General features: G+C 43.1%; 1 protein-coding gene across 1 annotated transcript; it reads left to right on the forward strand.

Moving 5' to 3' along the window:
* The first annotated feature begins 1,863 nt into the window (after positions 1-1,863).
* naa15b (N-alpha-acetyltransferase 15, NatA auxiliary subunit b) lies at positions 1,864-22,760 on the forward strand. The gene is made up of 20 exons (XM_085460356.1): positions 1,864-2,154; positions 12,327-12,411; positions 12,502-12,606; positions 14,504-14,661; positions 15,307-15,441; positions 16,963-17,116; positions 17,503-17,622; positions 17,723-17,818; positions 18,268-18,374; positions 18,711-18,783; positions 18,899-19,068; positions 19,164-19,316; positions 19,873-20,001; positions 20,117-20,330; positions 20,427-20,620; positions 20,709-20,817; positions 20,909-21,007; positions 21,150-21,293; positions 21,980-22,077; positions 22,500-22,760. The coding sequence occupies exons 1-20, from the start codon at positions 2,101-2,103 to the stop codon at positions 22,695-22,697; spliced, it is 2,595 nt and encodes an 864-aa protein (XP_085316482.1). The 5' UTR covers positions 1,864-2,100; the 3' UTR covers positions 22,698-22,760.
* The last annotated feature ends 1,906 nt before the right edge of the window (positions 22,761-24,666 follow it).

Genomic DNA, 24,666 nt, shown 5'->3' on the forward strand with positions numbered 1-24,666 from the left:
AAGCAACACTTTGTGTACCATTCAGCAACTGCCTTCTACAGGTTGAGTCAAATCCTCAAAGAGACAAAAATCAGAACTCAAAATCACAAAAAAGTTTTTATTGATTTAAAAACAACAACAAACACCAGTCAAGGACTTGGGCTTGCCAAGAGCTAACATACTAGTCCAATTTCCCAGCTCTGTTGAATACTGTACTTTTTGTCTTGTAAGTTGCCAAAACATTTGGAAAATATTTACATTTTCGTTACATATCTCAGTTATGGGTGGCTGCAGCTCGGGTGGCGGCGAAGATCATCTATATATTGTAAAGTCACTGGATCAATCCCTGACTCTTCTTTCTGTATCAAAGTCTCCTCGGGCAATATTCTGAACCCCAAGGTACCTGTGATATGTGTGCTGAGGTCTAGATAAAAGCCCTGCATGAATCTGTGTGTGAATGGGTGAATGAAAACTTGTACTAGAAAGTGCTTTGGGGGCTTTTTGGGGGGTAATTTTAGCACATATTTTAAATGACTGTGAAAGTCAAGGATAAATGTAGTTACAGAAACAAAAGAAGGAAACTTTTTAATTAATTTGTCTTCTTTCGGTAACATGGGATACAGGGTTGCTCTTTAGAGTGACACCTTCAATCTAATTGGGCAAGAATGGAAAAATACAAAATATATAAAAGAGCGCTGACTTTTGGTGTAGCTGTCACGCTACTCTTCCTTTTCCAGACTAAATATGTTTTGGTAACAGGGTTGCACATGTGGTGTGGGACACAACTTGCAGTATAATTTCCGTTCTTTAAAATATGTTGATGTTAAACAACAGTTTAATAGCTATCAGAGACATGCCAACAAAATCAAAACAAAAAAATTGGATTTATAAATGTTATATTCGAATACTGCAACCATTTGAACTACTGTCAAACCTGTTGGCCATCAGTGTTGGTCAAGTTACTTGAAAAAAGTAATCAGTAACTAATTACTGATTACTTCCCCCAAAAGTAATCCCATTACTTTACTGATTACTTATTTTCAAAAGTAATTAATTACTTAGTTACTTAGTTACTTTTTAAAAACACGATTTACAAACTGAATAGGTGATAAAGCGATAGATCTGTCAGCCCAGTTCTACTTTTTCTGCATAATCCATCATACAAAATGTAATCAAATGGAAAAGTCTCTTTTTAAAACGTGTTTTATTAGTTTGAATCTTTTAACTTTATGCATCAAGCAAAAATTTAATTATATGTAACATTCTCTGACTGGAAGAAATTAGTTTAACATTTAAACCTATTTTCTGCACATTCCAGCACATAAAATAAAATATTTTTTTGTGTTTACACTCACTCTTTCAAATAGATGCAAGTGAAACACAGCAGAAACACAGCATGCTCATACTCTCTCCCGCACTTAATATATTATCCATTGTTGACACAGCACACAGCTGTTGTCACGAACATTGCACTGGCTTACTTCACGGTCATGAGACATTCTTGCAAAAAAATAAAATAAAATCACGGTTTTAGTAACCCAGCGTTCCTACGGGAAAGTAACGGTAATCTAATTACCGTTTTTGTAATAGTAATCCCTTACTTTACTCATTACCTGAAAAAAGTAATCGGATTACAGTAACGCTTTACTGCCCATCTCTGTTGGCCATTGCACTACATCTCACAAGCAGCTCTGTTTATAGATTTAAATATTTGTCCTATCTTATTATTTTATTCCCTTGTCCTTTATCTTTCTTAATTCTTCTTTATAATAAGGTGCTCAGCGGTATTTTTCACTTTACGTGAAGCTGTAGAATGGCCCAAGTACTGTTATCTGGCTTATGCATTAAAGGATACTTAAACGACACTTTTCATTTTATTTATCTCAAATATGTCATGATCAGTCCACCTGAACTCTCTTTCCCCGCCATTTTGGAAGCTGTCGGAGCTTCCGTCAATGTGAGGAGGAAGTGAGTGAAAAGAGAAAACGGAGCAATCGAGCGGAGCGGCCGAAGCGGGCGAGCCAGGGCTAAAAAACAATCACTCGACTCGTCTTGACTACCCGGGCTAACTTTAGCTACATGTGCTGAGGTCGAGGGGGGAAACTGATCTCACCTGCAACCATGCCGACAGTTACTTTACCGCCGAAAGAGAACGCTCTCTTCAAGAGGATCCTGGTGAGTTGGTTTTTAAGGTGCTGCACAGCGACGGCAGCCGAGTTTGGAGCTCTGTTGGCGGCAGTCCGGCTCTTACCGGAGCTCTCCGGCTGGTAGCGCTTAGCCTGTTAGCAAAATGGCATCATTGAATGGGGTTAGCTCGGCTAGCCCGGCCCCTGATGTGCGCTGTCACTGCGGTACAAAGCCAGAATGGTTGTTCATGACTTTGATGTTATTCCGATATATGCTTCCAGTGTGGTTAAATTGCACTACAAACATTTGGATTTTGGATTAAATTGTCGGTATTTGTGGTTCATTTGCGACAGGCCTTAGCACTGGGAAAAGCACGTTAATGCTCCTTTCAGCGGCAGCTAGCCCGTTAGCCGTGTGTGCTGCTGAATTAGCTTGCACTTACTTAGCTTCTCACTCAGTTTTGTGAATGTTGTGGCATTTTAGTTCCTGGCTGCGTGCATAGCTGCTGTCTTCTTAGCCGGATTGTGTTTAGTTGGTCAGATGTGTGCCATCTGACAAAGTAACGTGCTTGCAGGCCACCTGGCGTTACTTAATCGGCTAACTCTACCGAGCTAGATATCTTGGTATGTGAGGCACTAAACAAATGTCAGTAGCACTCTCTGAGTTGTGGGGGCCTGCAGGCTCCGTCATGATGAACCTTAGAGGCTCGCATAGGCCGACGTAGATGTGTATGATGTGTGAAAGCCACTGGAAGTCCGGGGAGTACCGGTGTGGCCGTGTCAGCAAATCTGTAGCCGCCCCAGGCCTGCTGAGCTACTGATCCATCCCTCCCTTTCTCCCGTGTTGCTGGGTTGTTCATGTCCTATCTGCGGGCAGTTTTACGTGGGCCACACGTGTAGCTGAACAAGTGTGAGTTAAGGCTTGTCACAGTATTTTTCAGGAAGTGCGGTTAACTTTCTGTGCGCTGCATGCCAAACTAGTCCCCCCCACCCGCCACCATGCCTGGTGCTTGGCGGTGTGTACCACTAAACAGTGCTGCATGGGCATCTAGCAACGCACTTTCCAGGAACTGTGGGGACTTGTGGGCAGTGAGCACTTCAGCGTCACAAACTGGATCTGATAAACATCATTGTTTTAAAAGGCAGGGGCTCAGCTGGGACTTAGCGGCTCTTTATCTGAGTATTGGCAGTCCCTATAGCTCTGGCACAGAAAACAAACCTGTGGGACTTGCACCTGAACTTGAGACGTTAGTGGCTGTACGTGTTGCATTCCTCAGTGGGAGTTTAGCCTTTCATGGAACTGGTGATAATCGGTTGACATTACATACTTTCCATATTTTAAAAAAAATGTAGAAGTTGTGCAAAAACTCTTAATTTAGGTAACTAGTAGTATAAATACTTGGATCTTTCTTAAGGTAGGAAATAGTTAACAGAAAATCTTCCACCAACAGACTCAGTGTTTGCTTGTTAACTTTGATGTCATGAGCCAGGTCCAAATTCACCTTCATTACCCAAAAGAAAACAAACACTCAGGCACTGCAGAGAGTTACAGACAATCCGGTTTCTTTCTTCTCCAATAAAAATATCAGTGCGTCTTTAACACTCTGACCTCCATAAAAAGAGGATTGTGTTTAGGTTAAATACAATGTTCTGACTTAATTATTTGCAGAAGAAAAGAATGCATAGCTCCGCTATAACACTTGGATTTAATTTAAGACTGAAACTGACCAAACTTCAGCCAAGAGACTGAAGTTTGGTGAGATGATCCCATCCGCCAGACGAGGTTCAGTCATTGATATTGTGTGATCTGGATAACTTGCTATGAAAAAGTCCTGCTCCCCAACGGAAGTCTTAGTTGGTCCAACATTGATTCTATTCTGAAATGTTCAAATGTTTGCTTTTTAAATGATGCTAATAAAAGGCAGAAGAGGCCTAAAACGAGGAGCTCAGCCTGATTTTAAAAGAGAGATAGCGAGACAGTAAGAGCCTCATCCAGCACAGTAGAAGCTTGATTTAGCAACAGCAGTTACGTCATCACATAACAAGTAGAAACATTCTTGTTATACTTTGTGCAGTCCTGAATTGCTTTTCAGTTTGAGTGGTCTTTAATTTTGTACAATCTCTGTAAACATTTCACATACTGCGAACGTCATTTTAACAAAAACTCTATAATAGAACCAGGTGAACTTTACGTCTTTTTCAGAGTTAACAAGGACTTTGAAATCATTTGGTGGAGTTGTAGAAAATGAAATTACTATTATTACTCTTCCTGCCGCAGAGATGTGATGCAAGCTTTGTCCCCCTCTGGCTATAGCCAGGAGCAGACCACACCTCTCTTTATTATTGCTTTCCCAGAGTGAATTCCCAAGTGCATTATTGGAAGTTGGCAGTCGTCTGCTTTTGATTGACAGTTGAGGTGGATACGTTTCCATTTTGTGGTTTCAGGATTCACAAACACGCTGCTCTCCTCCTGCCTCACCTAACAGTGGGCCCTGTACCGGTAATCTTAATGTAATGGTGGTTTTCATCAGCTGTCCTGTTAATGCTTTTGAATTTGCAGGGCAGTGCAATCCATCTAACAAGTGCATCACAGGAAGGAGAAAAAAAGCAGCGGCAAGCACATGTATTTGTTGTACTATCTATGCTGTTATAACTTATCTGCACTTTTCAGGTCCATAAACTGCTGTGTGTGTTGTTCTGTGATGCATTCAGCCACGAGACATGTGGATAAAAGGGTTTCTAGGGTTGTCAAACTAAGGGGAGATGCTCTTACAGCTCTTCTTGCTCTGTCCTCCAATTACATGATATGTAGGTCACAAATCAAGTATATATTTAGATTAATGCCCCATTAATTCATTACGTTTATATTGGTCTGTAAGATTCATAGTAGGGCTGGGCCATATCATACCGTTCACGGTAATACCGGTATAATGTTGGGCAACGATAAGAAAATGAAATATCGCGATAGAATATGGGTAAAGCGCGCATGCGCAGTGCCTTTGTTTTCATACGCACATGGCGGAAAAAGCATGGCGGAGAATGAGATGGGCGAAAGCGATCGTTAAATGAAACGGATGAACCAGAATTGGTTTGTAAAAATGCTGCAACTTCAGTGGTGTGGAACTGGTTTAACTTTCGTCCGTCAGAAACGCAACAAAGCACTATTTTTGGTAGCGCATGCTAGCGGGCCGTCGTTATTACCATGTTTTTTTGGAAAATACGGCACACTTAAAATCAATCCTTTGATTTTTCTGAAAATCGACAGTGCCCCTTATAATCCCGTGTGCCTTATGTATGAATTCTGGTTGTGTTTACTGACCTCGAAACGATTTTATGTACACGGCGCTCGAGAATTTGTCAAATGCTTTAGTACGACTTTGCTAAGCTAGGAACCCGCACCGCTTGATGGATTGTCGGAGCATTACGGCTATCGTAGGCAGGATCCTCGCGGAGTGATACGTACTGTGCTTCAACATAATATTACCGTATTGTGTGTGTATAACCTCTTTAAGTTTTGCGGTTATTATACATGGTTATGCTGAGGATATGTCGGCCAATTTCCACTGGAAATGCCTTTTGGTTAAACTGTCAGCAACGAATTTGCATTTGCACTGTTAAATTTTTATATAGCTTTAATGCACATAGAAAACAGCTGCTTGTTTAAGTGAAAATACACTAATTTGGCACTAATAAAGTTGTGGAGTTGTAAAGTATTTTGTCTAGTGTCAATTATATCGTCAGTTATATCGTTATCGCAAATTTTCAAATGTATATGGTGATAAATATTTTTGGTCATATCGCTCTAATTCATAGTAAAATCTCCCTCAAATCTTTGCCCTATATGAAATAAAAGTGTGTGGTGACCAGCTTCATCCATCATCTTTAAACGAGCGAAAACAGAAGGAGGGCGTTTATGTCTGTTGATTTGATTTGAAATTGGAGCAGAGACGTTTGTATATCTCCACCGGGCATTTGTGAAAGACATGGCTGTGTGTGGTGAAGAGCTGAGTAAAAACCTGGGAGACATTTCACATGTATTTAAAAAAAAAAAAAGACTGAACAATTAGAGCATGAAGAAAGTAAAGAGCCAGGCAAGTTGTTTCAGCTGTTCAGCTGATATCATCCTCTAATTTTTCACTAATTACATCAGGCTAAATTAATAAGTTGTTTGTGAGCAACATGGAGTTCAACCAACTGCTGAACTTTAAACTTTGTCTAAGCCTCTTTGGCTTTATTATAGGTAATATTTTGAGTTTAAAGGAAAGATTAAGTTTTAGCGGGATTACTAATGATTGGTGTTTTTTCTGAGGGCTCTGTCTGTGATGATAAAGTGAGTTCACACCCCAGCACTGAGTGAGAAGTCACTACTGACATGAACTCCTGTGAGTTGGGCTTTCATTTTCACGTCCTCCGTTCCACCATGATTTTGATCTGAAATAATCAAACTATGCATTGAAATGTCTAATCGAAATCTAGCATTGGTACTGGGGACTTCTTGCAGCGATCTGTGCAGCTTAGAGCTGAGACTGACTTCTCTGGTGGTGGCAGAGAGTATTCTTGATAGCACAGCTGATGGTCTTAATGCTTCTAAATTTATATGAAGCACACACAGTATTATCTCAGAGGACTGATTACTTATTGTCTGTGTCAACGGATCATAATTATTTAAAAATGAATCATTTAAAATGTAGTTTTATATAGAAAGGACTGAGAGAACCAGCAGACACAGTTTAACAGTGACTCAGTGTACTTTACTTTTTACCGGTGTGCACTGCTCATTGATTAATACCCACTTGAGTCTGGCATTGACCTAATGCATTCTTGATATTATTTCTCTAAATACATACCAAACATTGTGTTCTTCACTCTGGCTTGTGTTACATGCCTCTTCCTTCTCTTTTGGGTTTCCAGGGAAGAGAAATCATAACTTCCACTCCAGTTTCACTTGGAGGAAACTTTGGGAAATATTCCTAGAGGGACAGTTAGCTCTTATGAAATGACAATGTAGAGCACAAGACGCTGTCATTTGGATTTGTTGTTCTACAATTAAACCAGCGTTGCTGATTATTGGTAATTGACGAGACAATATTTAGCATCTCATTTAGACTTGCAGTAAAAACACAACATATGTTAGAATATTGAATTAAATGAAGCTTGGCTTCAGGTTTTTGCATTGTACACATGTGTTGTGGCAGGAAAGCGGTCATTCAGAACTCAGACTGCAGACCAGATCTGCCTCTTTTACATGACCTGATAATGAGGGATGGTGCACTGTTGATCCTTAAATAAAAGTGCAGTAAAACAAATGAAGGCAGGATCCACACGGGTGTGTTTCAGGCTTCAGTGCTCTCGCTTACTGTTCATTTTAAGTAGGGTTGTGTCATGTATTGGCAAACTGAATTTCGGATCCTGTGCTCGGACAACGAAAGTCAACAGAATTTCAACTTTGAGTGCCAGTGGAAGCACGAGCATTTCATATCATGTTCATTTAAAGTCCCCTGTGCCTTTATCTTAAATCAAGAGAGGGATGTTGGGTAATCATCACGTTGATCATTGCAGTGAATAAACAGATTGTTAAAGAACAAAGTTACTCACAGGCAGCGAGCTCAGTAATTGGGCCTGCTGCATGTTCTTTAAATGGATTTATTAAACAAAGGACTGACAATGTGTTTAGCACTGGGCTATGAGGTGCCACAGAGGTGCACTACATGGAGGCACCTAAAGAAAGCTCCAGGAGAGAAAAAGGACAACTGGTGCCTAAAGGAAAACCCTCTGAATGTGTCAGGAGTATTGGAACAGCTGAGACGCATTTTCTCTAAACACAGTCTCTGTGGCTTTCAAACCCAAAAACGCGGTGCACCAAAATTGGTCCACCAAAAGTATCGGGTCCCTTAACACAAAAAGAGTAATATAGTAAAAGCTGTTAAGTGCCGTGATTTATACATCAGCGAAACCAAACAACCTCTGGCTAAGCCGATGGCACAACACAGAAGAGCTACCTCGTCAGGCCAGGACTCTGCAGTCTATTTACACCTACAGGCCAGTGGACACTCTTTCAATGATGAGGATGTGCACATCCTGGACAGGGAGGAACATTGGTTTGAGCGCGGAGTCAAGGAGGCCTAGTTTCACTCATTATGCAAATGTACCGTTTATTAGGTTGAGGAAACCTGCAGTCAGCGGAGACTGAAGAGTCACTTGGATGAGCAATGAAACGTTTCTCCCTCTGCTACGTCCAGATGAACAGAATCAACTTTTGGGATTTCCTTACCTGAGTGATTGAGCATGCATCAGGACAGATGCATGACATTCTGTAACCTTGAACACAGTTTGTGTCCTTTGTGTGGCAGCACAGACAAAAAAGTGGAGCTGCATATGTGCACATCTGGACACGGGTGAAGAGAGTAGCGAGACATCAGGTGGTTTATTTAATTTCCACTTCCAGCACGAAGAGTAAGTAATGCATACAGATCCACAACAAGCACGCTGCCATATATGGGCTCATTTACATGGTCTCAGTATACCTTAATGAAAACAAACCTGAACTCATATTTATGCAGGATTACCTTGAAGACTGTCTTACAGCCATGAACAGCTATTCTTTTGTTCCAGAGTACAATAAGAAGATGGAGCCTTACACTCCAGCCGCAGGCAGGACCTGAGCCTCTTTCTTTCTGTCCTCCAGCTCCACATCTCAGCTGGTGGTCTAACTGTCCCCATAGTTCAACAGTGGATTGCTTAATTTCGTAACCAACCTTGGCACCCATATGTGATGTTGACGTCATCTCTGGGGTTTTGTTTTGTTTTTTTTTCACTGTTGGTGGAGCTGCTGGTGGTACAACGCAATGCCATCTGCCAGCTTAACTCTTCCTGCCTCCCTCACAAACACACAGTCTCCTCTGACCACCAGCTTAAAAACAGAGGGGGTTTATTGCTGAATGAGCATCTGCTTGCTTATTGGAAATGTAGAACCAGCGTAGCTAGTTTTTAATATTTTTGGAAGGAAATCGTAGATGCTCAGAACTATGTCTGATGTGTTTCGCTGCAGTAATACAGGGAGACTGTGGTAGTTTATGACTACAACTTTTAAGTGTTGACTGACCAAAAATCTGTTGTTCAAGGTGTTTAAATGCGCAGTTCCACTGAGCAGCATGACCACACGTTTGTATCTTTTCAGGCTTTTCCTGGCTCAGACGGGTAGTACAGTGGGGCAAAAAAGTATTTAGTCAGCCACCGATTGTGCAAGTTCCCCCACCTAAAATGATGACAGAGGTCAGTAATTTGCACCAGAGGTACACTTCAACTGTGAGAGACAGAATGTGAAAAAAAAAATCCATGAATCCACATGGTAGGATTTGTAAAGAATTTATTCGTAAATCAGGGTGGAAAATAAGTATTTGGTCAATAACAAAAATACAACTCAATACTTTGTAACATAACCTTTGTTGGCAATAACAGAGGTCAAACGTTTACTATAGGTCTTTACCAGGTTTGCACACACAGTAGCTGGTATTTTGGCCCATTCCTCCATGCAGATCTTCTCGAGAGCAGTGACGTTTTGGGGCTGTCGCCGAGCAACACGGACTTTCAACTCCCGCCACAGATTTTCTATGGGGTTGAGGTCTGGAGACTGGCTAGGCCACTCCAGGACTTTCAAATGCTTCTTACGGAGCCACTCCTTTGTTGCCCGGGCGGTGTGTTTTGGATCATTGTCATGTTGGAAGACCCAGCCTCGTTTCATCTTCAAAGTTCTCACTGATGGAAGGAGGTTTTGGCTCAAAATCTCACGATACATGGCCCCATTTATTCTGTCCTTAACACGGATCAGTCGTCCTGTCCCCTTGGCAGAAAAACAGCCCCATAGCATGATGTTTCCACCCCCATGCTTCACAGTAGGTATGGTGTTCTTGGGATGCAACTCAGTATTCTTCTTCCTCCAAACACGACGAGTTGAGTTTATACCAAAAAGTTCTACTTTGGTTTCATCTGACCACATGACATTCTCCCAATCCTCTGCTGTATCATCCATGTGCTCTCTGGCAAACTTCAGACGGGCCTGGACATGCACTGGCTTCAGCAGCGGAACACGTCTGGCACTGCGGGATGTGATTCCCTGCCGTTGTAGTGTGTTACTGATGGTGACCTTTGTTACTTTGGTCCCAGCTCTCTGCAGGTCATTCACCAGGTCCCCCCGTGTGGTTCTGGGATCTTTGCTCACCGTTCTCATGATCATTTTGACCCCACGGGATGAGATCTTGCGTGGAGCCCCAGATCGAGGGAGATTATCAGTGGTCTTGTATGTCTTCCATTTTCTGATGATTGCTCCCACAGTTGATTTTTTTCACACCAAGCTGCTTGCCTATTGTAGATTCACTCTTCCCAGTCTGGTGCAGGTCTACAATACTTTTCCTGGTGTCCTTCGAAAGCTCTTTGGTCTTGGCCATGGCGGAGTTTGGAGTCTGACTGTTTGAGGCTGTGGACAGGTGTCTTTTATACAGATGATGAGTTCAAACAGGTGCCATTCATACAGGTAACGAGTGGGGGACAGAAAAGCGTCTTACAGAAGACGTTACAGGTCTGTGAGAGCCAGAGATTTTCCATGTTTGAGGTGACCAAATACTTATTTTCCACCCTGATTTACGAATAAATTCTTTACAAATCCTACCATGTGGATTCATGGATTTTTTTTTTTTCACATTCTGTCTCTCACAGTTGAAGTGTACCTCTGGTGCAAATTACTGACCTCTGTCATCATTTTAGGTGGGGGAACTTGCACAATCAGTGGCTGACTAAATACTTTTTTGCCCCACTGTATGTAGTAGATGGCAGTAAATGCAAATTGGACTGCGATGAGCTTGTGTTATTTATCACTATTATTCAACTGATTAAAGTCAATTCCTACATTATAAAGCACTGAAAGCATTGCTGTCAGTATTAAACAGGTGTTACAGGGTAAAGATAAACAGCTGTACAGTTGGATTTGTGAATTAAAAAGTAAATTTTTTTTAGAGTCCTTGTTGATTTTTCTTATCTGAAAGGAATTATTAAATGTATGGCAACTGGTGAACCGTCCTTTTGAAGTTTGCATGCTATGATATAATCTTTGTACTGAATAGTGCTGCAGCAGCTATGTTTTTGGCCCCCGTTTTCTATTTCCAGAAGGTTGGCTTTTTTTTTTCTTCTTTTTTTTTAAATAATAAAAGACCATCAGTATACCCACTAAATAGAAGCTTTAGCCTCATGTGACTTCAAACTTTCTCTCCGATTGGTCATTTAACTTGTGCTTATAGTCAAACTCAGACAGTTTTATTGTGTGGACTTTATCAGCGAAGAGAAGCAGGCTAACAGTGTCTTTGAAGTAAAGACTGGTTTACTTTAGTTGTAATAGCCTTTACAACGGCTTTTTTTTTTCTTTTTCTTTTTTTAAATTAGCTGAATTAAAATACGTGCAAAGAAAACAGGAGAGAAGTTTTGCTGTGGGCTAGAAAGGCATACTGGTTTTCCTGTTGTTGTGGGGACTGTTTGTTTTCTCTGATACCTGGAATGGGTGATACGGACCTGCACCGGTGCTTGAACAACGCAAAGGCACGTGTCACGAGTATCGGCAGGCCTGTAATGTACTACTGATAAAGCCACCGGGAGAATCTGGGCTGTAACTGACGGCGTTTCCTGACGAGCGTTCGGACTGCGGGCGATAAAAGTCTAAAACACTGCAGCTTAGCCAGCTGAGCCGGCGTGTGTGTAAAATATAGCAGCTGTAGATAAGAGGAGAGTTGAGTGCTGGAAGTTGGACACTATACTTCATGTTTATGTGCTGCATGTTCAATCGCTGTCTGTGATTAAGCACATTTGCATTTTAAATTACTCAAAATTCTCATGATTTTTCTTTGGCGTTGATTAAAACGGCTTTGGGGACGGCGCCAGAAGTTTCTGTTTAGGGGGAAAAAGGAACGTGCATATGATTGGGTCCAAGAATCTTAATCACGATTATTTTGGGCGACACTGATTACTTGCAGACTTTGGAAAAAAATGTGTTGTTCAGTTTTATTAAAGTATAATGTGTCTTAGCAATGTTGAAAAATCCATTTCCTGGATGAAGGCAGTTGGTAGTAAATAGATGCAAAAGAAGAACGAGCAGAGACCCAGAACACGGGCTTGACCCGCTGACCTGTTTAAAAGTCACTTTGGCCTAAAGCGATTTCTCTGTCCTTCCTCTCGCAGCGATGTTACGAACACAAACAATACAGAAATGGGCTCAAGTTCTGCAAACAAATCCTGTCCAACCCCAAGTTTGCTGAGCATGGAGGTAAGCAGCAAAAATGTAGCTGTACGGAGAATTTTTCTTTTTCTCTTAAATGTATTTTTCACCATCTACTGCATCCTTTTCTTGCTGCAGAGACCCTGGCAATGAAGGGCTTGACCCTGAACTGTTTGGGGAAGAAGGAGGAGGCATACGACCTGGTGAGGAGAGGCCTGCGCAATGACCTCAAGAGCCATGTCTGTATCCTTATAGACAGCACTGCATCCTCTGGGTTAAGCAGCTGTCGCTTTGAACTTGTGTGTGTGTGTGTGTGTGTGTGTGTGTGTGTGTGTGTGTGTGTGGGAGTGGGATGCTAAAAGGACCTTGAGGTGCCTCACATTGTGTAGAAGAGCTCTGCTCTCGGTGGAGCACTGTCAGCACATTCTCTCTGTGATTCTCTTGCAGAGAGTGAAGTCTGTGCACGTTGCTGGTGGATGAGGTCTATCTGAACCTAAACCCTGCCTAAAGTCAAGACAGAGCAGCTCTCTGCAGATACACTGCTATCTCTTTAGCTTCCACAGTAAGTCAGTATCCAGGGCATGTTTCCGTCCCTCAGAGGGCGTACTTTGGTGCACGTATGCAAAAAAAAAAAGTGTGTTCTTTTAAAATAGCTGAGGCTTTGCAACACATCAGGATTTTAAATCACGGAGTTATGCGTTGCATAAGCTCATAATTATGATTGGTAGTTCATTTAGATCATTGCTTTGTCATTAATCAGTTTTTAGAATAATCATGTTCAGCCACATTGGAGATGAAGCCTGAACAGCCTCAGAAACAGTATCCTGTTTTATGGATTTATCTCTTACTAGCCTTTTAGATTTGCGTCTCCCTGCTTTAGTTTCTGTGGTGCCAGATAAAAACTTCATCAAAACACTGTTTACACAGGATTTAGACTTGGCAGCACAGCAGCTAGTGCTAGTAGTTTTTACTTTGTGTTCGACCCATGTTGAACAGCATGAACAGCTTCATAGTTAGCTACTGTTGGAGGTAATAGCCTTCCCCCCCCCCCCCCCCTTTGTTTGTGCAGGAGGAACTGTAGAAGCCATAATTGTTACAACTCTATTTAAGGATCTTTTTTTAGCTCCTGCAGAAGGATAGGAAATGTCCCAGTATTCAGAGACCTTTGAGTGTAGGTTACAGTTACTGGTCCAGCTCCTAATGTTCGTGGATTGTTGGGACACATGAATACAGCACCAGAAGCAGCCATTAAAAACACAGCTTTTAAAGTTGTTTTTCTAAACTAAAAGTATTAAAGTAGCTTAAATATAATTTTGCTGTGTGTCTCAATGTAGATCATTCAGTGCAGCCTGTTTTATTAAATCCTCACACTTAAATTTTTGTGGGGAAAATTGGTTAAAGATAACAGAAGTTTAATAAGATGCACTTTATCTTATGCGAGGTCCATGTTGGCCCAGCAGTGCGGCTGTTGGACTACGGAAAGGGTAAGAAGCAAGTTTGATGACAAATGGCGTGAGAATAACAATTACTCTTCACAGTTTAAGCCAGAAGTGCTTGTATGTCGAAGGTGCTTTAAACTGGGGACAAAGTTTTTATTTTTACATTTGAGCAACATCTATAAACACAACCAAACACGTCTCATTTAGTCTCCCTGTTGATTTTAAACTGATATACATGTAATTACTCGTACAAAGTCTACTTTCACTATCGTGTCAACATTCTTGTAAATGTGGATATTCTGATGGAACAAAACAAGGACACAGAAATCATCAGTGAAGGTTTTAAATGAATCATACGAAATGAAACATGGTGGCATCACAATGGGTCCCACCACGCAGCAACACAATGAAGAGGATGACACAGGGCTGCAAGTAAAGGAAAGACCACATGATGCATAACTAGTGTTTAGCTATTACAAGGCTTCAGAGTTCATATAACAGAAAATGCAGGAAGGTGCCTCGTTCCTGAGAAGTGAGCACTTCTGAGATCCTTTCGCTCTGAAAGCAGCTTCTTAAAAGATCACATCACTTCAGTTCAACCACAAGAGAAGAGGCTCATTGAACCCCTCTCCCCTTTTCTGTACTTCATTTGATAGCATCATACAAATTGTGCATCTTCCTTAACTGGCCTTGCGTACCAGGCTGGCATGTGTACGGTTTACTCCAGCGCTCGGACAAGAAGTACGATGAGGCCATCAAGTGTTACCGCAACGCTCTCAAGTGGGACAAGGACAACCTGCAGATCCTCCGAGACCTGTCCCTGCTGCAGATCCAGATGAGGGACCTGGAGGGCTACAGGGTGAGTCAGAGGGGGATTGTGTCTCTTTAAGTAGTAATTGAGAGATGTTGCATGTTCTTAATCAAAAGCTGGGAGGTTTTGATGAAACGTTTGGCCACAGGAGATAAATCCTGTTGGCAGAGGCATGTTTTAAAAAATCAGTAAACTTTTTATAAAGGAAAACAAAAACAGTCCTCAGTTAGTGGGGAAAGAACTTTCCTGAAGGGAAGCACACACTTCCATCTGTCGCCCTGCCTCGTCCAGGACGCAGTATGGCTCTGAATTAGAGAGGACTGGGCGAATCAGCATCCAGATATCGGGTTGCAGTCAGTCTTCACAATGTAGAACAGCTCTCCTGGGATTTAGATGCTTTTATAGTGAGAGGTATGAAATGGCAAGAGGAAAGTCTGGCTGAAAGGATTAAAAAATATGGATGAGAGGACAGGGAGGGGCTCCCACTCGGAGTGTATTAGGTGTTAATTTTAGTTCTCCCTGAGCCAGCTAGCAACATCCTGGTGTCACTACCATGAGTCAGCACAATCACTTTCTCTTTGTTTATCTTCCCAGCACTGCCTCACGTTTGAGATAATGTGGGCTTATAGGGAACGTAGAATTTTTCCACCTGATATCAAATGAACTCAATGCTGGCACATTGTCTTTCTCCAGGAGACACGGTACCAGCTGCTGCAGCTGCGTCCAGCCCAGCGGGCCTCCTGGATCGGCTATGCCATCGCCTATCACCTCCTGGAAGACTATGAGATGGCAGCAAAGATCATTGAGGAATTCAGGAAAACACAACAGGTTAGACACAGCGACAGTTTCGCATTTCTCTTACCCGAACCAGGAGATGACTTTCAGTTGTTGTCAGTTTTGTTGTCACCCTGTTGTGCAGCTGGCCTGAATTTCAGTTTGAATTTCAGTGATCTCAGCGCCAAGGTCAGAGGTCACACTTTCTGACAGTATTGTGAATGCAAGAACTGGAGAAGGAAGTCACCTTGGACTTTGACATTCATACCATACGTGAATCTGCTAGGAGGATGAGGGGGATGCACTGGAGGCCGCTGATGTTGCAGTTTTAAATAGAGTGGCCACTTGCTCACATCAGTAGCACCTTCTGCCAGTGGGATACAGCGTAAATGATACAAACACAGACTATTCAGTCGAGACTCTGCAGAGGCCAGTACTGCAGACACAGACCAGGCACCTATTTTAGAGAGTGTTTCAGAGCTGCCACAGCTGGAGTCGGCGCGTTAGATTTCAGTACAAGCTCTGGCCAAGAAGCCAAGATAAATCTTAACAGCTTACCTTAAGCAAAATTTGTAGTTTTTCTCTTAATTTTTTTGTCCAAAAATATCTTTGACTGGAATTTAAAAAAAAAAATAAAAAATTTTTTTTTTAAAAAGTTGCACTTTCACTGATAGAGACCATCTTACCTATTCTTAAAAGTAGGGGTACAAGTAGCTGTTACAGCCAACTGGTCCTTACAATCCTTCGGTCTAAAAACCTGTGATTGTGCTGAAAGTTGCTGGCGGAGTGTGGGCTGATCTTATTTGCTTGTGGCGTTGTTGATGCTTTAGCTTTCCACCTGCTGCGGCGAAAACAGAACACAAAGACAAAGAACTTTAACGCTGTTCACTGCAGCTGCTGTTTGTGCTGCTCATTTGCACTTTTTTTCTCCTCCTTTGTGGTGAACCTTCCTGTCATTCAATCAGCACACACTGATTTGGCTACACCCTGTTGGCTTTTTAAAGCACTGCACCGGAGTCGTCGCCATAGTTTCTGCGTTGGCCACATTCCTGCAGTGTTTGTTTCTACTCAGCAGGGGCGGTATGCAGACGCACACCAGTGTGGACCAATAGCTCCTGCTGCATGGAAAGTTTGTGCAAGGGAGAACCCCTGCCACTAAAGAAGCTTGGTTATGAACTATTTTGTGTACTACAGGCACCATGCACTGCTCCACGCTTTGATGAGTAACAGGCTTACTCGTATTCGTGACGCTGTAGGTGTCTGACTCGCTGATTTACAGTGAGCGCTTTGTAGCTTTGCAGCCGGTGGGTGTTTTTTCTGTCGTCTCTGCATTGGTCACAACAGCAGTAGAGCTCACTCGCTTTCACTCTGGCGTGCTCCTGATAAGACCAGCCTGCTTCCTGTCTTTGTGCCATCTGTGTAATACAGTGAGCTGGTGTGACCGTGCACACACACACTGAATAATTCAGAGTTTCCTGAAAAGCACAGCGGCTCCTGGAGGTTTTCAGTCATGCGTGCCTGGTACAAAATGTTACTGACACTCAGAGTGGTCTGTTCTTTTTCTGGTCTGTTCAGACGTCTCCGGACAAAGTGGACTACGAGTACAGCGAGCTGCTTCTCTACCAGAACCAGGTGCTGAGAGAAGCAGGTTTGCACAAGGAGGCCCTCGAGCATCTGTCCAACTACGAGAAGCAGATCTGCGATAAACTGGCAGTGGAGGAGACGCGAGGTGGGTGACTGCGGAGTCTCTCTGTTAATCTTCGGAAGTGCAAACATCTTTACCAAAGTAACACCAAACAAGCAAAACTTTATTGAAAGAGCACATTTCATTCACAGTGGTGGAATGGTGTTAATGGTGTGATAAAACCTGCTGCCACTAGGGGGAGCAGTGATGCCATCAGTAATCTGGCATAATGCAGGTGCTTCAGGAGAGAAAGGCAAACAAGCTTCAATAAGTCATCTAGAAAACTTTTCTGAGGCTGATTTAATTTTTCCGTCTCTGACAATCCTGTGAGCAGAAGTTTGTTGGGTTTTTTGTTTTGTTTTTGCTGGCAGCCATGATTTTTCTTGGCTTGTAATCTCGATTTAACAGTGTTTGCGCTCATGTTTCTGTAGGAGAGTTACTGTTGAAGCTGGAGCGTCTGGATGAAGCAACAGAAGTCTACCGCCGTCTGCTGGAGAGGAACCCAGAGAACTGGTCCTATTATCACGGCCTGGAGAAGGCCCTCAAACCAAGTATGACACGAGTCTTGTCACCGCTGACTTCCAAAACATCCAAATCGGTGGTGAAGCTAAATCCTGAATTCCTCTGGATTTTTATTTATTTTATTTTCAGGTACTGTAGAGGAGAGATACAAAATCTTTGAAGAAGCCTGGGAGAAATTTCCCAAAGGGCTGGTGCCTCGCCGCCTACCCCTCAACTTCCTTTCTGGTATGCAGCTCATTTCTCCGCTAAATCAAACAGAATAAAGCCAGTGTTCACTTATATTTCTAAAACACCCTTTAGCTCTAGTCATAATTTAGGCCTGTAATTAGTTTAGTTTTAGTTTATATTTAGTTGACTAAGTATCATAAGATTATCGTAGACTAAATCTGAAGTTGATTCAGTGACTAAAATATAAAGAGGTTGGTTGTTTTGTTCCAAAATAGTTTGCAAAGCTTCGTATTTTCATCTCATTTTAGTGATGAAAGTGTAAGTACATTTCATCATAGCTTTTGTCCTTGTATGTTAGTTTTTGTTTAGTTATCGGCTTTTTCCATCAGGGGGAAAAAAGTTTGTTAATGAAAACTGGCCAAAATTATTAGTCAATGAAAGTAACAATCAAACTACAGAGTAAAGATTAATTTTCTTTTGCGTTGTCTTTTTGTTTTTCTCTGAAGGTGACAAGTTCAGAGAGTGTCTGGACAGGTATCTGAGGATGAACTTCAGTAAAGGCTGCCCGCCCGTCTTCACCACACTCAAATCGCTGTACAACGACAAAGAAAAGGTGACGGCACACCTGCTGACTGATCTAAAATTAAATCACAGTCACAGCCTCGGACCAAAAGAGTCTTAAAGAGGCTCAATTCCAACTCATTCCAACATTTAAAATAAATAAATAAAAAAATTGGAATAGCTTTGCATGAGTTAAAAATTATCCCTTATTATCTTATCCTGGGCCTCAGTGAAGCCCTTCAGCTCATCCTCTGTATAAAACGTATGAAATTAGCATCGACCGTTGTAAGAAATATTTATGAACAATAAGTCACTGTATTAACTGCACGATTCTGAAAATCCCCTTTGCGTCACGCTTCATATTTACTTTGTCCTCCTTTCCTTTTAGGTGGCAATTATAGAGGAACTGGTGGTCGGCTATGAAACCTCATTAAAAAGCTGCCGAATGTTCAACCAGAACGGTGAGAGAAACATTTCAGCATCCTAACAAACCAGACGAAGTTAAACCAGCTGTAAGTTTTTGTGTAGCTGTTGCAGTCGTTTGGTTCCAACCCTAACGAGCGTCTGCTGTTCCAGATGACGGTAAGGAGGAGCCTCCAACCACGTTGCTCTGGGTGCAGTACTTCCTGGCACAGCACTATGACATGATCGGCCAGCAGACACTGGCTCTAGAATATATCAACACGGCCATCGAGAGCACGCCCACGCTCATCGAGCTCTTCCTCATCAAAGCCAAGATTTACAAGGTGGCGCGCGTGTCTGATTTGTACGATTGTTTACTATTTTAGACGCGTAGTTCTGCTGCGGTGGTGTTCTCGACTGACCTTTTTCGCTCCTGCAGCATGCTGGCAACATCAAAGAGGCTGCCCAGTGGATGGATGAGGCCCAGGCTCTGGACACCGCTGACAGATTCATCAACTCCAAGTGTGCCAAGTACATGCTGAAGGCGACCATGATCAAAGAGGCCGAGGAAATGTGCTCCAAGTTCACCCGGGTGAGAGAAATTGTGCAAAGTGACAGCTGACCAACCGATGAGGACTTTTAAAAATGTCAAAACAAAATGTTGGCAAATGATGATGAGTACAATCAGTACTCATCATAATGAGTACTTTCTATCTTTAGATCTCTGATAGACTGATGGAGAGAGAGATTCCCACTTTTCGTACAAGTTCTAGTGATTAATGACAAAGTAATTGACTGTGATCAATCGCAGCGGCCTATTTCCCAACATTGTTTTAAAGTGGAGGGTGAGCCATAAACAAAAACATCTCCATAGTCAAGCACACGCAGAATTGTGGGCTTTAAAATAATCCTACATTAGCAGGATTCTAGCTATTCTAATGTTCTTGACCAGTTAACTCGATAACCCTCTTTAAAGTATCTTTGGTAAGCATTTATAAGACTCATGGAGGGTTTTAATGCAGACTATAGGTTCAACACTGTTAGTTCACCTCATCAATAGCATTCAGTTAAGAATGGATCCCCATGGAACACGTACAGTAATGGTCAGACTGCCAGTGCTCATGTGTATATGTCTCATGTTTCTGCAGGAGGGAGCATCAGCAGTGGAGAACCTGAACGAGATGCAGTGTATGTGGTTCCAGACTGAGTGCGCGCTCGCCTACAAAGCCATGAACAAGTTTGGAGAAGCCTTGAAGAAGTGCCACGAGATCGAGAGGGTGAGGCTTTTCTGACGGGATTTTAAACTCGGTGTGAAAGTACACGCTCCCTAACTGCCCACAAAGTCTTTCTGGGTGTTAAAATTGTTCCTTTTTTACTCTTTAATCTCATCAGCATTTTGTGGAGATCACGGACGATCAGTTTGATTTCCACACTTACTGCATGAGGAAGATGACGCTACGCTCATATGTGGACCTGCTGAAGCTGGAGGATGTGCTCCGGATGCACCCGTTCTACTACAAGGCCGCAATCACGGCCATCCAGATCTACCTGAGCCTCCACGACAATCCGCTGACGGATGACAGCAAAGAGCTGCAGGCGGACACTGGTGAGAGACGCACAGTGAAGATCCAGCTCTGAGTCAACGAGGCTCTTATCAAGGGAAGGGCTTCACTGACCGTCCTTTTTGTCTTCATTTCTCTAGCAAACCTATCGGACAAAGAGCTGAAAAAGCTGAGGAACAAGCAGCGAAGAGCCCAGAAGAAGGCCCAGCTGGAGGAAGAGAAGAAGAACGCGGAGAAGGAGAAGCAACTCAAGAACCAGAAAAAGAAGAAGGAGGATGACGACGAGGAGATCGGAGGGCCCAAAGAAGAGCTCATTCCTGACAAGCTGGTGAAGGTCAGTGGCTGATACGTGAAGTATTAAGGTCTGGTTATCAGTTTTTAGGACTCGAGTTTTACTTTGTTTTGCACATTTGCTTTTACAGGTAGAAAATCCACTGGAAGAAGCCATCAAGTTCCTGACGCCTCTCAAGCACCTGGTCAAAGACAAGATTGACACCCACCTACTGGCCTTTGAGATCTACTTCAGGAAAGGTTGGTGCGCACATGTTATGTGTTTTTTACTCCGCCAGTACCGTCTTCGTCCCCATTTCTGCCTCACACGTTTACTGTGTTCTCCTTTCAGAAAAATACCTGTTGATGCTCCAGTCAGTGAAGAGAGCTTTGGCAATCGACCCCGACCATCCGTGGCTGCACCAGTGTCTCGTACGCTTCTTTAAAGGAGGTATGAGAGGATTCATTATTTAACTACCAGCACATGCTCCTAAGCGCTCGGTTTTAATTGCCTCTCTATGCTGTTGCTCTTCTCGTTCCTCTGCCTCCACCTCATCCTTACATAATCCTTTTTCTCTGTTCCCCCTTTGCAGTTTCAGAGAGCAAGGAGCTTCCAGAGGTGGTCAGGACGGTGCTGAAGCAGGAGATCACCCGGCTGTTCGGAGACAGCAACGCTAAGAGCTTCAACCAGGCCTACCTCACCAAGCACTCCAGCTCCATACCACACAGACTGGCTGGTAAGTCTCTTTGACCCTCACTTCTAATACTTTGGTACTTAATGCAACAACAGTTCAATTGACACTGAAGAGCAGTACTCATGAAAACATTTAAGGTTATTTGACATGACCTGGGGGCCGTTTCTTCCATTGTTGCAAATGTTTTTTGCTTGAATGTCACTCCGTTTGTTTGTTTTCCCCCCCTTCTTAGTTCATCTTTGCACCCAACGATCCCTTAAAATGTAATTTTTCAAGCCCTGTCCACAGGGCTTTGTAGCTGCTGGGTGGTCTCTAGCAGACATTTCAGGTTTCAGTTTTTGTTTTGTTTTTGTTTTTTTGTTTTTGGGGGGGGGGGGGGGGGTTGCTGCTCGTTGGTCTCATTGGTCCCCTTGTGGAAACTTTGCACCTAGAGACTGATAGATAAGCACAGACGATGGCCAACCTGTTCTACCTTAGTGAAGGCACTGATTCACATCATGCATGCCCTTGCCTCTTACCTTAATATTAATCACCTTACTAAACTCCCGACTCCAACCTCGGTCCTAACATGAAACCCAAAACAGAGACTTACCCCTGGAACATGCCTTTTAAAGGTTTGTGGACCAGCCTCACGCTGCAGAAATATTTCTGCGATGGATTGATCTTAAAATGTAGAATTATTAAAAACACACTTTCTCTCAGACTCACCTTCTCTCTCCCGCCCGTAGCTGCGAAGATGATGGTGTATCTGGACTCCTCGATGCAAACGAAAGCAGCAGAACTGGCCGGTGCACTGGATGAGTCCCTGAACAACAGAACCATACAGGTACGTATTGGCATCATGTAAGAAGACGGGAGGGAAGCAAAGAAACAGTTACGACTATTCTTATGCTAAACACACACTGGAGTCTCTGCTGTTGTGCAAATATCAAAAGTGGAATAAAAGTTAGTCTATCAGGTCCTCATGGCTCACATGCTGAGAGTATCCATCTCTCTTGGATCAACCTGAAAAAGGGCTGGAGCAGAACAAACGAGTTTCTTCAGTGAAGTGAAACCAGCCAGACAGGTTTTCCTAAAAAGTTGGTCAAAGGACCGACCGCAATCGAGAAGTTGCGACAAAAACTGTGGTAACCAATAACATCAGGAAGTACAGCAGTTCCTTTTGAGTTGGGATTGTGACTGTGATAAACTGTCCACTCCTCCCTGCCTGAACGTAGCTTCTTTTAACCTTTGTCCTCTCGTCTTCAGATCTGCACGGAGATCCTCGACTGTCTTCGCAGCGGCGCCCTGGGCGACTGTAAGGAGCACGCAGAGTCGTACCGCGCCGAGTGCCACAAGCTTTATCCCTACACGTTAGCTTTCATGCCCCCCGGATACGAGGAGAACACCAAGATTGCCAACGGAGACGTTTCCACGGAAACGGAGGAGCTAGCCAACGAGATGTGAGCACGGCGGTACAGCAGCGGATGAGAAAAGGAACTGGGCCGAGCACGGAGCCTTGTGGTACGCCTGTGGCAGCCATTTTTGTAGAGCCGGACACAGGAAGCGAAAAATGGGTGTTTCGTCCTCAGGCTCAGCTCAGCTCTGACCTGGCTCGGCTCGGCTCTCTCCCACATGGGTGAAAATCAGGACTCTGTGTGTGCGAGCGTGCGTGCGTGCGTGTGTGTGTGGAGGGCGTGTTTGTGTGCGTGCATGTGTGCGGTTGTGTATTTGTTGGAAACAGAAGGAGGAGGGAGGGGAAGAAGAAGATAAGTGTCCATTTTACTTTTTTAAAACAGAGCTGGCAATGCTGAACATGAAAATAAAGAATCGGGAGAAACTGAGCGCTGGTTTTCCTCTGATTAATAACAATAACGCCAACCACTCGGGCGTGACTCCCAACACGTTGCATACTCTGCTCCTCTTATTTTAAAATAAAAGCTAATCTAAATGAATATGGGACACGGCTGTCGGTGAGGGGCGGGGGATGGGGGGGACTGAGCGGAGCGGATCTGATCTCTGACATGTCCGCAGGAAGCCGAGCGGGAAGAGTTACCTGAAACGGACACTGAGGACGACCACAGGTGTTTCTGTATTTGCTGTGACGCTCACTCAAGTAAAACGCCAGAGAAAGCCGCCTCGCACGTCGAACAGCTTCCCCCCCCCCAAAAAAAGTGCTTCCCTCGCAGTTCCAGGTCCAACATGGGAACACGTAACCCTCTGTCCTCGTGGAGCACCTCGTAGCACAGAATAAAAACTGTAAAGATTGTGTGATGCGTTCTGTTTCAACTACACAGCTACTCTTAACTTTTCTATATAGCTCTGAGAGAGATGGATAGACCTAAGCAATACCACAGACACTCTTACCGATGATAATCATTTCAGGATCTGGTTGAAGCGGTTACACGGAGCCTCCGGGCGGTCACTTTTATTTATGCAGCACATTTAGTAACAGGAGTTTGGCCCCGGGTGCTTTCCAGATGAGGCAGAGTCACTTGTGTTGTTGCTCTTTAGAAATGGTTTTATCTGCATGATGTACAGAGACTCTTTCGGTGAAGGCGTTTATGAGCCTGTAGTGCTTTCAGAAGGATCTTCTTCTCTGCTAACTTTGAAAGTCTGAAGTCAACATCCACTGCCCCCCCCTTTGCCAAAATGGTAAGACACGAACAAAGGCGAGTAAACGTACAAACATCTGGAAGCTGTTTTACTTCTTCTGTACCACCCCCACATCTTGTTTTTCTTCCCCTTCTTCCTCTGATTTTGGTTCTAATGTGAAAGATGAAATCTGAGATGGTGATGTATGATATCTCTGGATTTTTGTATTAAAACCAACAGGAAAAAAATGCTTGTTAGCCTCCCTGAGCTGCCCGTGTTTTCTTTGCAGGGGTTAGGTAAAGCTTTCGCGAAGACCAGGTTTTACCTGCTGTTTCAAACAAACTAACCTTGAGTGGAAGTGGGTTACGAAGCCCTCTGACACCGACGCGGGCTTAGTAACCAAACGTCAAGAATGTGCAGCACCTGTTTTGTGTGAGCTGGAGGAAAATCCACACGCCTGCAAAAAATTTTGTTCTGTGTGATTATTTTCAGGAGGACTGTTTCACCAATAAAATAAAATGAAATGGCTTTCACGATTTTTCAAATGGTGCTTCATAGTGTCAAGTGTTAAAAATCCCAATAATAATAAAAAAAGACGAGTGGGAACATTTCAAATCGGAGTAGGAAGAGTTTCCTGTCGGTGATCTTAATGCAGCAGCCTTTATGAGAAAGGACAGGGCATCTCAGTCTCTACCTTAGACAGAATAATGGACGAATACAATATAAACATTTCATTCACAGAAAATTCAAGCACAAACTCGACCGTGAAGAAGTCTGTGTGGACTCATGTGGCCTTTAGAAAAACTGCAGTTGTTGTTACTGCTGTGTTGGCTTGATTATC

This window comes from Copadichromis virginalis, linkage group LG6 (genome assembly GCF_057382275.1).
Source record: "Copadichromis virginalis isolate Kocher_CV1m ecotype Utaka linkage group LG6, C_Virginalis_male_GT1.1, whole genome shotgun sequence".
In the NCBI taxonomy this organism is placed as follows: Eukaryota; Metazoa; Chordata; class Actinopteri; order Cichliformes; family Cichlidae; genus Copadichromis; species Copadichromis virginalis.